The sequence below is a fragment of the Cottoperca gobio genome, chromosome 13 (assembly GCF_900634415.1).
Source record: "Cottoperca gobio chromosome 13, fCotGob3.1, whole genome shotgun sequence".
NCBI lineage: Eukaryota > Metazoa > Chordata > Actinopteri > Perciformes > Bovichtidae > Cottoperca > Cottoperca gobio.
This window is the reverse complement of record NC_041367.1, coordinates 18,950,622-18,970,463: the sequence shown is the minus strand read 5'-3', so window position 1 is coordinate 18,970,463 and position 19,842 is coordinate 18,950,622. Positions and strand designations below refer to the sequence as shown.

Genomic DNA, 19,842 nt, shown 5'->3' with positions numbered 1-19,842 from the left:
ACACAGTGGGCAGCAGTGACCAACCAGCGTGAACCGATGATGGACGCTCCGCACACGTGACCGTAACCTTTGATATGGAGGCTGACCTGCCAGGGAAACTCCCCTACTTCTGTATCCTGACCGCCCACAATACGAGAGGACGTCTTGAACACACTCCTCCCGCAGTCTGAAAAGTAAACAGTCTATCAATCCCAGGGCTGGCATGTTGCAGCTTGTTGTCGTGCCTGAAGTGGGTGGAAGTTCACATCTCTTTTGTCATGCAGACTAAACAATGCATGTGGCGATAAGAACTGGTTTTTGAACCTGAGAAAATACATGCAACCACTGAGGTTTGGATTTTGACATACCGCAATTCTCCTCGTCCGATCCATCCTCGCAGTCCTCCGTCCCGTCACATTCTGGGTTCACTTTACTGATGCATTTATTGTTTTTACATTTATATGTAATATCAGTGCAGTGAATATCAGTGCCTACAGACAGAGGGAGGGAATAACAATCCAATTCAAACTATGAAATGGACCCTGTATGAAACCCTCCAGTGAGGGGGAAAAACTCATAACAGCATCACCAATTACATTACATTACATTACATTACAGTTCATTTAGCTGATGCTTTTGTCATTGTGTTCCCTAAAATGTGTTCTTGACAAGACTTGATATTTGCACTGCAGTTTAAGTTGTTTGAGAAAGTGTTTTTGAAGCTGCATTAATTGATTGTTTGACCACTTGTGTGCTGAAGCGCTCCAAACCAAGCTAGAAAACACATCTGACTTGTCAGCGCCTCTTATTGAGGTTAAGGCTATCATCCTTTTAGCTCCGTTTTGTTCTCCAACAACAATGTCTCTGCAATTTGGTTCCGAGCACATAGTGTACAGTAGGTGCATCAGAGTGAAGCGCATGGTGAGACTGAACCAAAAGATTGCAATTTTGTAAAATAATCCACTAAATCACTCAGTGTAGGAATTAGGTGGAAGTGCTCGACTCCGGTGGCAAATTATTCTTCTCATTTTGAGAAAAAATGATGATTCAAATAAATAAACAAACACTAGATTCAGTGACTTAAGTCTGTGTCCTTTGTACAGTTTAGAAAAGGAGTCTTACTTCTGCCACAGTCCAGCTCGTCGGACCCATCCCCACAGTTGTCCTTGCCGTCACAGCGATTCTTCTCGGAAACGCATTTTTTATTCTTACATGGTATTTGTCCAGATTTGCATCCACCTTAGAAAACAAAAGAATCGGACAGATTACAAAAAAGCCTTCCGGTGCTCGTGTAAAATTCATCCTCCACCCGTGTCAACAGGTCTTACCACAGTTCAGCTCATCTGTGTTGTCTCCACAGTCATCTACGCCGTCACATTTCCAGAACATGGGCTTGCACAGGCCATTTTTACAAGTGATATCTTTTGAAGTGCACGCTGGAGTAAAACACATTGATGAAGAGAGTAATTAGACGATTGATTTGAACAACTATTTCAGAGTATAATCTGAGTAAATAGTACTTACTGCACTTAAGTTCATCGCTCATGTCTCCGCAGTCGTTCCAGCCATCACACCTGAGCTCTGCTTTAATGCATTGCTGATTTCTACACTGGAACTGCTTTGGACAAGCTGTGGATGACGGGGTTAACGTGAGATACACTCGCCTGTTGTCAAGAAGTACTCATTATCGGGGACAAACTGAGTCACTTACGGTTTGTGATGTCGATGGCCTCATACGATGCATTGAAACCTCGGTCCACGTAGGAGGCGTCAGAGAAAAACACCACGCTCATTGTGTTGGTGTCACTGGTTTCAGTCACTGCTCCCTCTGGATGTTCGCCACACAGTCTGGGGATGAGATGCCCAAGTAGTGACATGTCTGCTCTACTATGCAATTCCTTTCTGATTTTTAGACATCCATGTATGGACTCACTTCTTTCCGTTGACCTCCAAGAAGTCTTTGTGACAGTCCTTACTGTTTTCCCACCCAGGCTCAGACAAGTGGAACTTTTTGAACGTCACCTTCACCGCCTTACCAGCAGGGACCTTAAAGATTAACAGAGACGAGTAAAAACTACTTTAACATGGTGACATGTGACCTGTTGAGCAGCATAACAGAACAGAAACCTGTGTGAAACGTATGATCTGGCTGTGTAACGCGTCGGTTAAGTGCAGACATCTCACCTGGATCGACCACCGACATGAAATTTGGGGAGGATAGTAATTTGGGAAGTTAGGAGAAGCGAAGTTTCCCTTTTCGCCCGTCAACTGGCCACCACATGTTATACCTGTTAAAGAAATATGTTAATGTCAGCATTTGCACAACGATAACGCATTTGTGATGTAGCTAATAGCAAAGAAGCTCAAACATTAGTCCTTACTTTTACTTCCAAGTTTGATTTGTGAGACTTGTGCTCTAAATCCGGGGTAGTTCTTCTTTTCATTGGAGGCCATCGTCACCAGCATGACGTTGCCAGAAGACAGAAAGGTCAATGGTTCACTGGGTGAGTAGTATCCGCACATCCTAGAGGAGAAAAACAACATACATTTCATATATGCACTGTTCACAGATGTGATGGTTATAATCTAATTATGTTTGAATAGCATGTTTATTGTAAATTAATTGAGTCCAGAACAACATACTGTTGCTGGATTAAACACCCATGGAAATACTCCTTCTGACATTTGTCCTGCTAGTAAAGAATTAAAATTTATTTTAACCCCGAAACACAGCACACCATATTACAGTCTTACAAGGCTGGCTCCTTTAACATGGATTGAGTTTAATCATACATCAAAAGGTAAAAAAGATCCTCATCCATTATTGTCCTAAGAGAAAAGTATCATATGGTATCAATTTGAGTCTTATACAATATATCACGGAGGCATTTTATCTCTCCGTGCAAGAATGCCACTAATTATTTTATCATGCACACATGAAAGTTCTTCCTGCAGAGATCCTGGTGGCTTTATTTCATCTGAAGTGCTCCCAAATGTAGTCACATTGCAAGTGCTATTATTCTAGCATGAGGCTTAACCCAGGCAATGTTAGGAAACTGCACTTCTGAGTGCAGTATAAGGGTCCATCAGAGGCACAGAATCGGGCCAGCAGAGGGCCTTACATACAAGTGATAGTCCTCTCTATTCAAATGTAAAACCATATACACTTAATACAAGAGTGCAGAAGGCATGCAAGTTTCTCAGCTTGAAGCTGTATTTAGATGAGGCAAAAGGAAAAACTCACTCTTCCATAACGCGGCTCTCAATAGCCACCAGGGAGTCGTAGATTTTGACAAAGTCATTCTTGCAGTTCTCCTCCAGGTTCATCGTATCAAATTCAAGCTTGATGATATAGTTGGGGTCGGCTCTCAGCTGCCACTGGATGAACGTGTTGGAGGGATAAGGGCTGTTGGGGAAACCAGGGGACTGGATCTGCTGTATTTTATTGGTCCTTGTATGTTCGGAAAACCTAAAAAATCCTGAGACAGACACAATGACTTTTAGTGTTCATTCAGCTTTGCAAATGACCGTCACAGGACGGCAGTCGCCAATTTATCTCAATGCAAGTTAAATTACGACTTGTCAACAAAACATATTCTGATATCACTGTGCTGATATTAACCATGCAGCTGCTGTCTAAGACTTGTAGTTAAATAAATTACATTTTCTGGATATGATGAAACACTGGACAAAGTAAATAAGTCACAAGGATGCACGGTGATAGATGGCTAGACTACATGATTATCATGCATCATGTCAGAATTGTATTTTCTGAAGAATATAAAATACATAATTCTTCATTATTGCTGGGTAAAAAGATAAGCTACAAACAAAATCCTATTTGTGGTCTAAAAATATACTGCATGTCCGGAAACAAAAAACGATAATTAATAATGGTTTCAGCTATGATAACATGCACAAAGCCCCGTGAACTATGTGTTAGACATGATTGCTGTTTTCTATTTGTCAAAGATAACTCTAGTAATAAATGAGCTGAGTCCTTACTGCTGAAGGATGTTGAAAACAGTCGGGTATCAAGTGCTGTGAAATGAAACACAAAACAAATCACTTAGATGAGGATATTAACAGCAAAAGAGAAAAAGTAAGTACACAACAAGTTTGGCCTTCAGTTGCTTTGACTCTACCTGAAGACACCACATCTGCAACGACCAGAGAGTTGGTAGGTCTCGTCAAGCTACGCTGCTCTTTGTCCACTAGCTTACCCAAGTTAGACATGGCAGAGTCGACAGATGTCTCTTGGCCCGCAGGGACTTTGAACTCAGACGTGTAGTAGGCAATAACACTGCCTTCACTGAGGGCAATAAGACAAGAATTAAAGTGTAAACCAAAAAAAAAAGGTTAAAAAAAAGGGTCAGACAGATGCATGTGTGCTGATATATAAAGACTTTATTGGTGTTACATTAAATACTGTACATGGGTCAATGATGTAAGCGATATAAAAGTAAATTCACAACCACAGCTCTCTTGTGAAAACAATTTTCTATTTAATAGCTGTTAATGCGGCTACAATAATTTAATTAGGTTTCGATGGAGAGTTGGATAAGCGTCAGTAACACGAGAACTAAACTGAACAGAAACACTTCCATTTTTGGGAATGGGGAATCTTCTTAAAAAAACAACACCGGCAGTGAAAAGCAGAGAGAGCATACATGCACAATCCTCTGAACAGAAAATGTTTAGAGATTAGTGTGTTATAAATGGTGGCGCCATTAGATTTGCATGCATGCACGCCAAAAAACAAAATCACTTGTTGCTTCTCCAGTGGCCTAGTACTCACATTTCAGCTAAATCTGTTTTTGAGATGCTAACCAACACACAAACACAAACAGGAAGGAAACATGGATCTATTGGGAGAGATAACAATAAAAGTCGTACCTGAAAGCCTGAACCGTAGAACCAACATAGTATTTGCCCAACTGTGGACTTTTGGAATAGATAGATTTAAGCTGAAAGAGAGAGGAGCAAAATGACAGCAGAGCATAAATGAAGGCTGTTTGAAAACACTCAAAAAACAATCGTCAGCAGATGAATTTCATTTTTTAACACAGGGCGGTGGTGTGGGGGCCCGAGGAGCAGTCTCACCTGTGACAGCACCTGCTTCGCCAGCGCCTTGAACTCAGAGCTGTTGGAGTTCTCGTACGAGTCATCGAACACCTGGTTGGTGATCCGCATGGAGCCGCTGTATATCCTCTTGAGTCGCACATCTTTACGGACTGAAGGGTGACACAGACAAGACTGATGCACATTAGTCAGAATTCATTCTGACTAATTTCTTTGTTTTTCACTATTTTATTTCCCGTTCTGTTTTTTGAGTTGTGAAGTTTGAAGCCCCCTCAACTGATGAAGCTTTAATCTCTCTTTCAAGGTTTCAATCATTTGCATGTGTAAACAGAATGAAGGTGCAAGCTCTAACTTGCCTGTGAACATTTCAAAGTTTATCAGAAACTTGTATGCTTGTGTTTTTGATATTTTATCAGAAGGAACTTACAGAGGAAGTCAAAGTGAATGCACAGTCTTTCTTCCTTTTGAGTCTTTTTATTGGTGCCGTTTGTTTGCTAACAAGATATCTCAAACACTTCCGTAGATTTTAAAGGAATAAAGAGGAATGTTTAAACCAGGGGCCAAGAAACACGTCCTTTAATGTGGATCATTTTTGGAAAACAATTAGCAAAAGGGCCTTTTTAAAGTATTTTCTCCTCATCTACTGAACTAGCTTGAATGAAAACAAACTGGAAAATCTAAGTGCTCTGCAAATGACATAAAAACAACAAAATGCAATTAGACAAAATAATTTAAACACTTTAAAATAACTACATTTAATTGTGAAAAGGTTAAAAGTTAAAGACCTATCATTAGCTGTTTGCTGTTGTGTCCTATTGATATAATTAATATTAAAGTAGGAAAAAATATTACAGTGGAAATGCCAGACCAGCAGTCCGGTCATAAGCGCAACAACGGCAGCAAAGACCACCACACCGATCACAGCCCCCACTTTCCCCGGGACCTTTTTCTTCTCAAACTTTTTGTTATCCGATGCTGGCAGGAACTGGACAGAGTTGTCCCAGTCTTTGTCCTAGAAGACAGACACACAGTTGTATGGGTTTATGAATGGTTAACACATAAAACTGAAGGGCCTATATTAAGACGACAACAACAACCTCAAAATATTCATTCCAACCATTTCACAGGACAATGAAGACATTTGGGGACATGAGGCTGCAAAAGAGTTTCCTCAAGGATGTTCCTCGAGGAAACTGTTCCCAGTGACATTTTGATTTTTAAGGACACAATAAAAGTATCTGTCTTTTCTCCACCCGAGTAGATAATAAACTGAAAATAAGTGAGCAAGTAGCAAGTAGGTACTTCCGTATTTTAAGAATGTCCCATCCTGTAGTAACATACTAGTTAGCTTCTTAACAAGAAAAACTATGTTCTGAAATATAACTAAATGCTTTTATTTTACTATTAGCCTTTTATGGTAAAGAAATCTAAACAGATTTTCATTCAAAAATATACCCATAAAACTGAGCAAAGGATAGTTTGAGTGTCGGGTGCTGTTAATGAATTAGAAGGAAATGCATGAGTCACGGGCCCGTGGTTACCTTAAGGAGGTGAGACAGAGGGGGAGGGAGTACAAAGGTTTCACAATGTAAAAGCCTGTCAAACCTGCTGGGAGCACAGCACTCGCAGATCTGAAGTGGAACACAACAGGTTTCTGTGCATGCTCGCTGTACTGTAGAAGAAAATTAAAAAGGTGCCTGAAAAACCGAACAACTTCCCGGGCCGTCATAAAACATTTGTGAGGTTTAGAACAAGAAGACAAAGAGCGCCTGCGGTGTAAAACTACAACTCCATTAACTGCTGTATTAAAATAAAGAAACTGGATACTCCAGCTGGATGACTAGGATTAAATTGTACTGCATCTATGAAGGCAAGCAGTTATTTCAGGTTTGACATCTGTCATATTACATTGCAGAGTTTGTAGAATAGATATGCATGGCTCTGTTTATTAACCAGCTATTACATCACATATGTACTGCCTGAGGTGTTTATTTTATATCTATAGTTTCAAGCTACACATATAAAGGGTGATAAAGTCTAAATTAAGAAACAGAGAGAACATGTCATAATGCACCATCTCCTTATAAACAAGATGAAGTTTTCCAGACTACAAATCATTTTCAAAACAACCAAAACTGTAAACTCTTCATGAAAGCTGACATTTAAGGATACATCTCTCGTGAGTTTTGTAAACAGTGTCCAAATAGTTCACTCAATGTAATTCCAATTTAAAAAATCTGTCTCATAAAAAGTCAAAATATTCAAAATGACATTCCTTACAACGTCAAATACCTAAAGCATCCATCTTTAACAGGAATTTGTTATTATATTATAGAATTATTATTATTATTATTATTATTATAATAGATAACAGAAATGTAACTAACAAATGAAAGCACATCCTGTAATAATAATAATAATAATAATAATAATAATAATAATATATTAAAAATGGCATTTAATCTTTCAATGACCGAAACACGCTTAGCACAGCAGTCTTGCTCCTGAATACTCCTCAGATCGGCTTCATTGTGTCCTGGAGGACAAATCCTCTGAGACTGAAGGGCACATAAGGCCTTATGTTTAGTACCATACTGTGATGCTGTGGCGTAATATTGAACAGATGTTATTGCACCAAAGACAAGGACTCAAGTGAACAAGTCACAACAGGGCGGAGGAACTCAGAAGAACACGGAGGAATTCAGGCGTCAATGGCTGCCTTGCTTTCAGAGGACCTTCGCAGAGAGAATTTGCTGCAGGTGGGAAGACGCAGCAATATGTTTTTTTCATTGTGCAAACCTCTTGGAAATCTGTTGGCGGGATATCTCAAAAACCTGAGACAAGTTTGGTGGGAAGTTATACCACAGGCCAAAGAACATGAGAAGCAAGATTTTATAAAAAAGGATTTCTATATTTTCCTCACAAGCTACTGCTCTTACTTAAATGGGTAAAACAGATTGGCCGTATGCATCCTATGAATATCCATCACGATGTGTACATTGATCCTTATTCAGATGCAGTAGATGTTCTTGTGTCACAACAACACATTTAGTTATTTTTTAACATGGGAATAAGTAGTTTGAAAACTCCCCCGAAAAATAGCAAAATAAACTGAGGGCACAGCCTCTAATCAGTCCAGAACCAAAAGCTTGGCAAGAAATTAAAGCAGGTTTTCTCAGCTTCTAAGTACTGGATTTCTCTTTCGCTTACTAATATGTTTGTCTTTAGGCAAAACAATGTGTTGGTGATAAGAGTGACTGAGGCTGTTGAGGTTAAACAAACAATTTGTAGGGTTGAATACAGTGACAGTCTTTCAAGTGCTGTATGCATGAGTGGAATGAAAACACAAGTGACTTATAGACTTCATGTGCGACAGGTTTGCTTTGGGTTGGTTCATTTAGCTCACACTAACGTTGACTTATCTCTGGTCTCTGCATCAGTTCCACACAAATATGCACCAAATGTTAGAAAATAGTGTCATTTTAGGTAACACCCAAACTCTTTCATAAAAACACAAACACCTGAGCGATCTTTAACAGTAAACATGTGCATGCACTGTGCGTGAGCTTTAGAGAAGTACAAGTTTCTTACCGACTTTGGGGTGTATCTCAGTCCACTGTCCATGTAGTCCATCAGGGGTCAATACCTGGACCAAATGCTACAATCAAAACCAAAACACCTGAACTATTTTTTGCCCCAACTCCTTGGACTTTTTCTGAGGCTGTTTTCCGAGGTGAACCTGCAGGCCTGGTCGAGGTGATTCCAGTCAACGAATTCAACCTGCGAGTAAAACTAAATATATATATATATAGCCTATATAGCAGAAATACGTTACAAAGACGACATATTAGACGACGTGTCTTTAAAAAGAAGGCTTCACTCCGGTAGAGATGTTCACAAATGTCTATCCGTCCTGAATATGGGGAAACTGGTCGACGCACCAGAGAAAGGAAACGTTTTTCCGGGAGCTTCAGGTTTCTGTGGGTGTGTCCCCGCACCTGTAGTGACTTCCTGTTTACCTGCAACAGGTAGGACAAGTGTTTTTTTTATTTGAATGACCTTTTATGGAAAAACGACTACAGTAAAATGCTGAAATTAATTTAAACACACTATTAAATCGATTGTATTACTGACAGTGCTTGGAGTTTACATCTTGTAGTGTTTTGATGCAGCTAAATATATACTTATACTTTTAGTGTGCAAATATTTTAAGGAATTGTAATTGAATTAAAATACAAAAACAGTTTTTATATTTCAGATATTGTTATAGTGAACTTTTCATACGGTCTATTTTTAGTATCAGTCATGTGATCTTTTCCGCGCTTCTGCCTTGTTTGTGCAATGATGATGACTCACTTTTGAATCACCTCTATTTGTTTTACATTCATGAACCATAAGTTTCTGTTTGAGTAACGGCAGCCCCCTGATCTGTGGCAATACAATGAATCAATATTTCCATTGTGTTAGTAATTCCTGTATTCCTGTAAAAGACTGTATTAATCTACTGAACACAGGCGGATTGATACTAGGCAGCACTATTTATTCTGTACAAAATGCAGATATATACACATATCACACTTTACAAACATCCATCAAAAACTTTCAATAAAGAGATGATTAAGTAAAAGAAAATAAGCCTTAATCCAACAACACGCCCAATTAATACAATTAGTTGAATAATTAATTAGTTAACAAAAGTTTAACTTAAAATTATTTTTGATAGTCGTGTAATCATTTAAGTCATTTTTAAGAAAAATTACAAAAATCCTCTGGTTCCAGTTTACCAAATTCAAATATTTGCTGTTTTTGTCTTCTTTGATACATATATTTGGGTTTTGGTTTGTTGATCGGACAAAATAAAATAAGTATGTCAAATCAGTTTGTGAGGTATTGTAGTGGGCATTTTCTTTTCTTTTACTTTCTTACTTCTGAGACGTTATATACTAAACAATTAATTGAAACAATAATTGATAAAGAAAATAAGTGTTAGTTGCTGCCCTACAATAATTGTCCCTTAAATATTTAATGTGTAAGATATGCCAGTTTAAATTTAAACCATTAAAACAATGAACTAACATTATCAACAGAATGTGTAGAGGTAACAGTGTTGACGTTTTGTCAAAGACGTCTGTGTGTTGTGTTGCAGATATCTAATGCTCTCGGAATTTTGGTATTCTCTGACGGGCATTACACAGGAGTAAATGCAACACCCCTCAATCAATCAATCCATCAATCAATAAAAAGACGACACATTCATATGGAAGTTGTGAGTTTATTGATGTGTATCCCCCTGTAACCATGAGTCTGTTTCCATTGGTGTCAATTAAATTTATTTTTAAAATCACTAATATACATATTAGTTCCCTGTCCCTTCCCACAATCAAGCAGGCAGTTACAAGATTGAAGCCGTTTGGGTGCATAGTGAGACAGTCACATACAGAGATACTGTCACAGGAAGAGGAAAAAATAGAAAACAAGAAAACAAACTTAAAAATATATATCATATCATTTCATATAAGAACAATGCACACCACAGGTAATCCTCCGGAAAAAAGCCATGATTGCAACATCAACTATACAGGCATACAAAGACAATACTAAGAGAGAGAGAAAAGAGGATTCTAGGATTCAGTTTACTTGTTTGTGTCATTCTCTACCTGTAAAAATACACAAGTTAGCTTTGTTCTTTTTTCAAAAACCAGCTCTCCAAGCCTGGTCTTTCTGTGTCTCTGTCTGCCTGCACAGCCCTCCAGCTCCAAGTTGTCTTCAATTGGCTTTGATCCAGGGCCGGCCAAAGCATTTCTGGGTACACAAATCCCAAAATCCAGATTGTTATAGCTCCCCCAAATCCTAAAGAAAGTTTTAGTACCCACCAGAATTATTTGTAACAATCCCCAAATTTGGTATGTTCAGGTTGAGAAAAAAACGTAATTCATTGTTTGGCATGTGTTGTGATCCGAGAATTAGTTATTGCACCTCCAGATCCACCAAATGTTGTAGGCTACATTTTCTGTTCATTTCGGGGGCCCCTGGGGGCAGATGGGCCCTAAGCAGCTGCTTACGTTGTTAGTGCCTCGGTGCCGGCCCTGTTTTGATCGATCGGACTGTTCTACGCTTTATGACCAGCAAAGCCAACAGTTTCTCCAGAAGCATGTGTGTACATCATCCCCAAAACTTGTTTCAAAGTAGTTTTTCTACTTGTTTTTTTTTCTTCGGATAATCGGTGCAAAAAACAATAAACACAAAGAAACTAAAAAACAAAAAAAAATCAACACTTGTTTGTCAGTTTGTAGCATGTCATCGCCACCGTCACAATGTTAGTGACAGAGCATTAAAATCAAAGCCACATAGGAACCTGTCACGTACATAGTATGGAAAAAAAAGCTTCCACGATACATTCAACTATGTAACACATGTCAGTAGATATTATTTAATCTACCGATTTATGCCGTTTCCCTATTGATAAATGGTTGTGTTTGTGTGTGTAGGAGGGAATATATTATCACATTCACTTCGTAAGGGTTCAGAGTAGGTTTTGTTTGATGTGTTTGAGCTGGGGGTCTGTGCACAACTTCACCTTCCCCGACTCTTTCTCACAGTGAGCCTACAAACACAACTCAAGACCACTAAGCTAAGAACCCTAAACTGACTCAAAACCTCTTCCCTGGGAAAACAAAAGGTGAATTAAAAACATCTATTCTTATATATATATATTTAAACTGTATATGTATATTTCGCCTGTTATCATAACAAAGAACAGAAAGTAAATAATTCATGATTTCATTTTTTTCTCATTTGTTGTTTCACTATACATTTTAATTGGTACAAAGAACCTTCATATACAAGCAATCTATTGAGAGGAAAAAAGAACTAAATAAAAACACCAATTCTTTTTGAGAAAAACCATCACAAACTGCATGAATGACACTCGCACGATGGAAAACTAAAGTGTAGTGTCTGGTATGCCGGTTTGATGATGGCCACTCAAAAACATTTAAATGTTGCTTAATTTGCCTTTTACTTTAACAAAAAAAAAAAAAAAAGAAAGAAAATGTCGGAAGAAATGTTATACATCTTGATCTGAAGATAGCTGTATTACAGAGAAATCTGCAGAATCACATTTTCTGTAATGCAAAAATGGCAGATACGTCACCTTTTCAAAAGAAACATGATCAAAAAAGAGCTCTATAGTACAATAGTAGCAGTAGTAGAAGTAGTAGCATTATTTAAGGATTGTTTTGAACAAACCAGTAAATGGAGTTTGGATGTATGCAAATGATTTTAACAATAGCACATGTTATTGGTCAGTAGTATGTTCCCCCTCCGTTGCTGTCCTCTGTCAGACTCCACAGCGCCCCCTGTAAGGCTCTGGTTAGATCTGCATCTGCTCCAGGTATTTGTAGGTGGGGTTTTCGTAGCCGTGGTTCTGCATCTTGCTGAGGTGGCGTTCCTCAGGTGTCAGCATGGGGTCGACCTGTGAGACAAACACACTCTTAATCACCGGGAATACTTACGGTACTCACCGTTGTAACCTGTACCACAAGGTTGGAAGGTCCTCTCGGGGGTGATATGCACTGGCATCTCTGTTGGAGATCTCCCACTTATATTACCCAATTTTTGGACTGAAACCTTAACACCCTATAATACATTAGTATCCATTGGTCAGTTTAAATCCTTCATCATTGTAAATATGAGTTAGCTCTCAATGATCTATCGAGATATCGAGATCAAACATGTGCAACATCATGCTATGCCAATTATTCTTTTTTTTATATTCAATGTTTCACTTCTTGTTTTCTTCTTCCTATTCACTTTATGTGTTTTGTTTAAAAAAACAAGTTTTTACTTAAATAAACATTGTAGGATTGCTACGCATGAACAATATCATGTGTAAGCATATGTAAATTTATGTCAACTCTTGCACTCAAACAAGGTCAAAATGCTTTAATTATGCTGTGTGTGTCGTATGCAAATGCAGCAGGGAATATAATGTAATTTGCCTGCATCTACCCAACGCCCCATTTACATAACCCCTGATCATTGTATCAAAACCTGACACTTGGAGTAAGATGAATAGCAGTTCATTGACAGCCCAAACACCACACACTCTAGGTAACAGGTGGCTTACCTCCACAATGCCATGACTGATGGTGCCGTATTGCCTCTTCCTCAAAAGCACCAGACTGATCACAATCACAGTTGCTATGGCCACCGCGATCACTAGCAGGCCGATCAGTGCACTGCTGCCGAAGCTGAAGTCTTCTCCCAGGGGGCGGTAGGTCTCCTAACAGGTAGAACGGATGAGAGGAGGACAGAGAGAGCAGCAACGATATTGTCATACAAAGCTGAACACTGAGGTAATAAAACGGTGTCTTTGCTGTAACAATGAAGACATTATACACACACACTAGTTACTTCAATAAGGTCATTGTTCTTATGCTGAGTCGTTGTTATCATGCTGCTATATGACCATTTTAAATAAGCTCCTGTCCAGCCATCAAAAAATGTCTTATTATAAGTCTTACTCTCTTATTCTTGATTTCCATTTTGACCAATGATCATGACAACATTAATAACTACTGTTATCATTTGCAGTTTGGAAACTTGCTGACACGGCATAAACAAAGGATGAATAAATAAAAACATTGTGCGAGTCTGTTCTTTCTTGATGATATTTCCTGTATTTTTTTAAACCAGGCTGTGTTTTTCACTTCTCTTCTACGATAGCAAATCAAATATCTTCCCATCCCTAGCCGACACAAATGATCTTCTTCTGTTTGCTGCTACTTCTCTAACATGCACAAATTGGACCTGCTAAGCTGTGCAGTTCACTTCAATAGCTACATGGAATTCCAATGAACAACCATCTGTGTTTACTTTCAGTCGGACTCAAAGAGAACTTTTCGCAATGATTTCTGTTCATTTGAAACATTTTTGGAAAGCTGTGGTAGGCTCGCACCCCCCGCCCAGATCAATATTGCTGTTGCTCTGTTTCCAAATACAACAGCGGAGGCAGTGAGTAAATTGTTCTCATGATCAATAGTCATAATGGAAAGACATAAGATTAGCACCCAGGTTGACACGTACAAGAATTTCCCTTTAAAATATAAGCCAATGTAAGACATGATTGACTTGTGATAGTGTGTACACATGCATGAAATGTGTCTTTGTGGAAGATCGTGTAATATCTTGGCCAATTCAGTCACATAACCACAGTCACCTACACTCATCTTCACAATGTAATCTGGCACATATGACACACACTTATCACATGTAGACAGCCACTGGGTTTTTCTTTCTCTACTGCTCATTCTCACACACAAACTGAGCACACTCAGTTTGTGTGGATTCACATCCATCATATCATAATCACTTGAGATTTTCAATGTGTACATTCAGATACAATCACATAACAAACATGCATCCATGCAGAAATAACCAAAACATATTAGCCTGAACAGAAAACTTGGGAGGGGATCCGGGATCTGTTCCAAAGCTGTTTTCTTTTAAAATGTTTTATTCAGCTGTAGAACTGATATATTTGCACACTCCAACACTCCCGCCTTCTTTCATCTTCTCCCCACTACAGATAACTACAGTTCCCCAAAGAGCCCTGTGGAGGGCATTGCTATACTCACCAGCTCATCATCATGCATAACGCTGACTCTCTCTGCACTGTAAACCACTTCTTTAACATCCAGAGACTCATCAATCACCTGTCAACACAGACAGGGGAGCCCAGGTTACACTCACCACAAAGTGTGTGTGAGATCGTACGTTTGTGAGATAGACACGGAGAGAAAGAGAGGGAGAGAAAGAGAGAGAAAGGCAGGCGGAAAGCAAGAGGGTGTGAATGTGCAGCGAAGTAAACTGTAAAGATTATCTGTGTTTGGGTGATGATACACTCGGAGCTGTCTCGTACAAACTGGAAGGAGAGAGGGGGGGGGGGTTGCAAGCACAACATCAGACTCTCCTCTCGGCACACAGTTAACACGTCTTGCAGCCACTCATTACTGAGAGCTCTAATCTAAGGAAGAAGAAGCGCTGTGAGTGGAAGTGGGTGTGTTCAGGAGGCAGAAACAACATCTGCTGTTTGTAGAGACAGAGCAGTCCAGAGTCCCACGGAAAAAGAATCGCGTTAGACGTTTTAGGTGTCACCGCCATTTGTTATTTTTAAAGCCTCAGATTGCTCCGTCTTAGAAGACTGGCTCTTCCAAAAAAAAAGAAAAAGAAACATGCATGCATTCAAAAACTTGCATGATATTCACACGCACACGCACAAAAGCACAGTTTTGCAGTTGGTGTTGGATTAGCATGCAAAACACAGCACGCATTCTGCAGACAAGCATCGTTTGAAAATACACGAGGAGGAATGGTATGTCTGGCAAAGGAAAAGTAGCATGCGATGATGACAAAGTGTGGAGATGATCTCAATGAGGGTTAGTTGGCAGAGGCAAAAGAGCGACACGCAAATAGCCCAGTGTGAGATAGTTGTAACTATGACAACATAGCTACTGGAATAACGAGCTGAACTTGAGAGAGCTTTGTGAAAGCGCCGTGTGAACTCATTTATTTCAACCATCAGCTCAATTGCCTCGGACTGATGTTGTGTTCATGAAATTAAACAGTCAGGATATTTAACGCAGGGAATACAATTCAATATATTTACACAATTTCTCCTGCTTTAACAATGCTGCTCTCAGTTCACATGTTGAGCAAGTTAGAAAAAGCTTTAAAGCACAAACAGAATGATGGAGTGACAGCGAAGCTCTTACCACGTTGTTGCTGATCTTGGGTTTGCTGTTGATGATTCTCTCCTCAGCACCTATCAGACCGTCTAAACCAGACATGGCGGAGCCTGCAGGAGGTGAAGGGGCACAGTCAATAACAGCAGAGCAGCACAAACTCACGGGGATGGTGGTATTGATGGTGGACAGCTGCACATAGATATCCAGCTCTTTTCCTCACAACTGTCGCCACAGTCTCCATAGTGCACTGGTGACAACAAAGCCCTTTCTTCCATTCAGCACAATGTGAGCACTGTGACGCCAACATGACACCGGCCATACATTTTCTACAAAGGCCCTCTCAAAGTGGTGTGTTGCATTCTCTATAAACATCCATAGACTCATTAATTGAAACCCCTTCTAAACAATTAAGAGTCATCCTGGCATTTTGTATCCCTCACTTATCTCCAATTTCACGATCAAAACTCTGCATCACTATAGATTCTCATGTAAAAAGTCTTCATAGTCCTTGAGATTTTAACAGATGATCATTCAATTAAAAACCTGTGGGTTTCAGTAAGTGGCTGAACCAAACACTGGGCCAGAGAGTCAAGTATGCATGTTAGACTGATGGTTTTGAAATAGGCATAGGATCTATTAATATACACACTAGATATTCCATGAATAAATCAAGAAGTGAGAGAGGAGGCAGTGAGGGCAGCGTGCTGAGCACTGTCCAGCAGTGAAGAGTCTGCCGCCGGCTTATTGTCTGCTGCTGCTGTTAGTCAGCCAATGACAAACGCTCAAGATTAGCACAATTGCCTTTGGATTAAGTGAGGAACAATGATGTGTGTTTACGAGCCTCACTCAAGCAGGAGTGACGTCTGAAACTCTGGCAGGTTATCAGATGGTACTGCAGGGTGCACACAGCCAGCCACAATAACACACAGCACAATGGGAGTGACCTCCATGGGAGCAATGTGACCTCTCATCCGCATGGATTTGAAATAGTGCTGTGAATTCATCCATCAGTCAATCGTCAGAAAACAAATCGACAATGAATCATTTATCACATGCGCTAATATTCGCTGGTTCAGATTGTTGAGAATCTTGCTGATTTTCCCTTTTTTATATAACTGTAATGTTGGACTAGCACGGACTCCCTCTGGGGTCACATGGTAGAAAAAACATCAAAACTCCATGCAAAGGATTTGTAAACTGTGCACATTAGCTTTTGTAAATGTAATATGACCTTAATGTCTGTGGCCTTTTATCTGCTGTTGTATAAAAGGCTAATAGTTTTAAAAGGGAATAAGTCTGTGGTACTGAGTAGTATCCTACATTCAGGCATTTATATCTACTATGGCATGAATTTAATATTGTACTGTGATATTCCTACAGGGAGTTATATCTGATCACACAGTGTAGGGATTCTGAAGTGACCATATTATTTCCATAAACTACATTTTATGTTGTATATAATGATTTAGGAGTCTGTTTATTTTTGGTGCACAATAACAATGCTGTAATATTTATTGAATATATTTATATTTATTCCGTGCGCACAAATTGTGAATCCGAGGGAACAGATTTACACAAGTTATTTTTTTACCGTGTGACCCCAGAGGGGCTCTGTAGACGAGTAAAACACAAAAGCAACAGCTTTTCTGTGGAAAAAACGGCAGGGGAGGTTCTGCTTTCATTTCCCACAATTATATATATATATATATATATATATATATATATATATATATATATATATATATATATATATATATATATATATATATATATATATATATATATATATATATATATAATTTCATCAATTAGTAGAAGGTGTGTCTGTGTTCACTGAGTAAGACCACAAGGTTAAACCCAGATCAGACAAAACAGGTGACGTAACCACCTCCCTGTCTCTGATCTTGGAGGACAAATTGGGCCAAATTTAGACTGGGCTGTGGATCAGCAGCAGAAACACTGAGCCTCAGACAGGGCCACTAAATCACACAGCTCCTGTCAGGAAGAGGGCGACTGATGAAGGGAATGAGTGTGCGGGAGGAGGAATAATTAAGCAAGGTGGTTTGACCAATGTACTGAGGACGGGATGACAGCCAACACGCGACTGAAGAGTCTCTCTGAGAGGAGAGCTGGCCGGGACCGATCTATACCAGACTTTAGAAGTCACCGCTTTACTATTCAGCATGAGGTGATAATCCTAGTATGATGAAAAGCAGAAGAGCAACTGAAACCAAAACACGAAGCCCATGTGAGTCATCAAAAAAAAGTAGGAAATAAACCACCAGATGGCATTTGATAAAAAAATAAATGGCGGGAGGGAGAGGATCCCAAGTTGCACCAAGGGAAAGGAGAACAGTGGAACAAAATAGTAGATGGGAAATGAGGAGTAGGTGTGAGGGGGTTGAAAAACAAGACGCAACAGAGGCACCAACCTTTCTTGAAGGCACGTGGGGAGTCTGATAGATCGCCTTGGCATTAGAAATGAGCAACCGAAAAAACAGAACAGAAGGGGGAAGGAGAGAAGAGAGTTAACTTAGGTGAGAAGAGAAAAAGGCAGGATTATCAAGCTGTGTTAATTGATTTAGGAAAAGAGTTCAGCAGGGAAGAGTCCAAAAATAAATTTGAGACATAACCAAACTCAAAAAAAGGAGCCATTTCAAAATTGGCTGACTGTCTAAGCCCTCTGGGGTGTTGGCATGTATATTAAATGTTCCTTGGGGATCGACTTGTAATGTGCCTTCCATCTCGCTGGAAGCGTTCCATCCATCACTTTTTTTTCTCCTTGAGGATTCAATCTTTTGTTTGGCACAAATGTGACAAAGAGAGCCATAACTGCTCATTTTCTTCCCTAAGCTTTTGGCTCCAGCTCAACACCAAAGCCTGAGGCTTTGTGCATTTATCTGAACTTCAGTAGTGCTGCGTTGAAGGCTCGGCCACAGAGAACTGTGCAGGCACAGATAAGTTCGAACCCATGGCTCCACAGCACATTTGCATCGGCATAAAACACATTGTAAACCTATTCTCCCTCACTGTGCAACAGTTCTGGCGTGCTTCATCGCCAATGTGCTTCAGAGAGATGTGTGTAGGGCCTATTGTTCTCCACACAGCCACAGTGTTGTTCATGATGATGCTTGTGTCTGAGGCTGGAGCTGCTCACCCTCTGGTTCTAAACGTGACCCCAAGGATGTGACCTGGAAGGGCCGGTAGGGTTTGCCCTCGGACACGGGGACTTCCACGCTCTCCTCCTCCTCTGACGACACGGTGACATCTGGCTGTGACTCAGAGATAGATGACAGGAACTGGTCCATGTCAGCTTTCTGCTCCTGGAGTAACTCGTCTGCAGAAAAAGGGCAAATGACAGCGTATGAGACGGCCTGACACATGCTAACTCCTGTAAACCAGTGACATGGCAGCAATGTGCAAAACAAGAGTTTCACCAATTATTGTTAACAGAGCTGCAAGAGTCGTCTGTTCCCATCTCTGCAAACTACAAATGACTATTTTTCTGAGAGTTATTTTCCGTGTAAATCTGCACATCTCCCAACAGTATGCTGCCATGGTGAAAACTGTGACCCAGTTCTGTCACTTCACCCGCTCTACTTTAATCTGCGCCGCAGCATCATCATCATCATGCTATGGCTCCTTTAATGAACCAAAGGAAACAAAGACAGACTTGTACCACTGGAGATGAATACATCTCTAATGCAGTTTCCAGCTGTAGATCTAATTGTAAAAATGAGAGCTGGTGAGCAGAGAGTAGTTGCAGTAATAAATTCCCTTGCACAAATTCATACTGAGAAGAGACAATAGTCTTTTTATAATTAGTTTACAGACAGCGCTAAAGCCCTTCTACTGGTCTCCTCCTATATTTGTGTTTCCGCTGCACAAAGACTTTCAGTTTGCACCAAATATATTAATATGTTTAAAAAAAGAATCCTTGAAAGTCTGATGAAATGTAATGTATTGACTTTATCTGTCTGGCACATGTGCGAAACCCATCACTGTTTTCATTTCACTTCATTCTTATTACAGC

General features: G+C 39.8%; 2 protein-coding genes across 3 annotated transcripts in view; both read right to left on the bottom strand.

Moving 5' to 3' along the window:
• Positions 1–9,081, bottom strand: part of st14a (ST14 transmembrane serine protease matriptase a) — a 13,449-nt gene extending 4,368 nt beyond the window's left edge. Inside the window, exons 1-16 of the mRNA XM_029445712.1 lie at positions 8,653–9,081; positions 5,914–6,073; positions 5,083–5,213; positions 4,876–4,946; positions 4,125–4,291; positions 3,985–4,020; positions 3,224–3,458; positions 2,361–2,503; positions 2,164–2,267; positions 1,913–2,025; positions 1,691–1,827; positions 1,504–1,608; positions 1,308–1,415; positions 1,102–1,218; positions 348–470; positions 1–166 (exon numbers count right to left, since the gene is read on the bottom strand). The exon at positions 1–166 is cut by the window's left edge and continues 21 nt beyond it. Of these exons, the coding sequence (XP_029301572.1) occupies positions 1–166; positions 348–470; positions 1,102–1,218; positions 1,308–1,415; positions 1,504–1,608; positions 1,691–1,827; positions 1,913–2,025; positions 2,164–2,267; positions 2,361–2,503; positions 3,224–3,458; positions 3,985–4,020; positions 4,125–4,291; positions 4,876–4,946; positions 5,083–5,213; positions 5,914–6,073; positions 8,653–8,694 (1,958 nt within the window). The 5' untranslated portion in view covers positions 8,695–9,081. The remainder of the gene's footprint in view (positions 167–347; positions 471–1,101; positions 1,219–1,307; positions 1,416–1,503; positions 1,609–1,690; positions 1,828–1,912; positions 2,026–2,163; positions 2,268–2,360; positions 2,504–3,223; positions 3,459–3,984; positions 4,021–4,124; positions 4,292–4,875; positions 4,947–5,082; positions 5,214–5,913; positions 6,074–8,652) is intronic.
• A 1,232-nt stretch (positions 9,082–10,313) lies between these two features.
• Positions 10,314–19,842, bottom strand: part of aplp2 (amyloid beta (A4) precursor-like protein 2) — a 53,530-nt gene continuing 44,001 nt past the window's right edge. Inside the window, exons 13-18 of one of the 2 annotated variants that reach the window (XM_029445713.1) lie at positions 18,967–19,146; positions 18,242–18,277; positions 15,837–15,919; positions 14,700–14,777; positions 13,190–13,345; positions 10,314–12,535 (exon numbers count right to left, since the gene is read on the bottom strand). In XM_029445713.1, coding sequence (XP_029301573.1) covers positions 12,434–12,535; positions 13,190–13,345; positions 14,700–14,777; positions 15,837–15,919; positions 18,242–18,277; positions 18,967–19,146 — 635 coding nt within the window. In that variant the 3' untranslated portion in view covers positions 10,314–12,433. The remainder of the gene's footprint in view (positions 12,536–13,189; positions 13,346–14,699; positions 14,778–15,836; positions 15,920–18,241; positions 18,278–18,966; positions 19,147–19,842) is intronic. The other variant, XM_029445714.1, reaches the window with a different exon arrangement.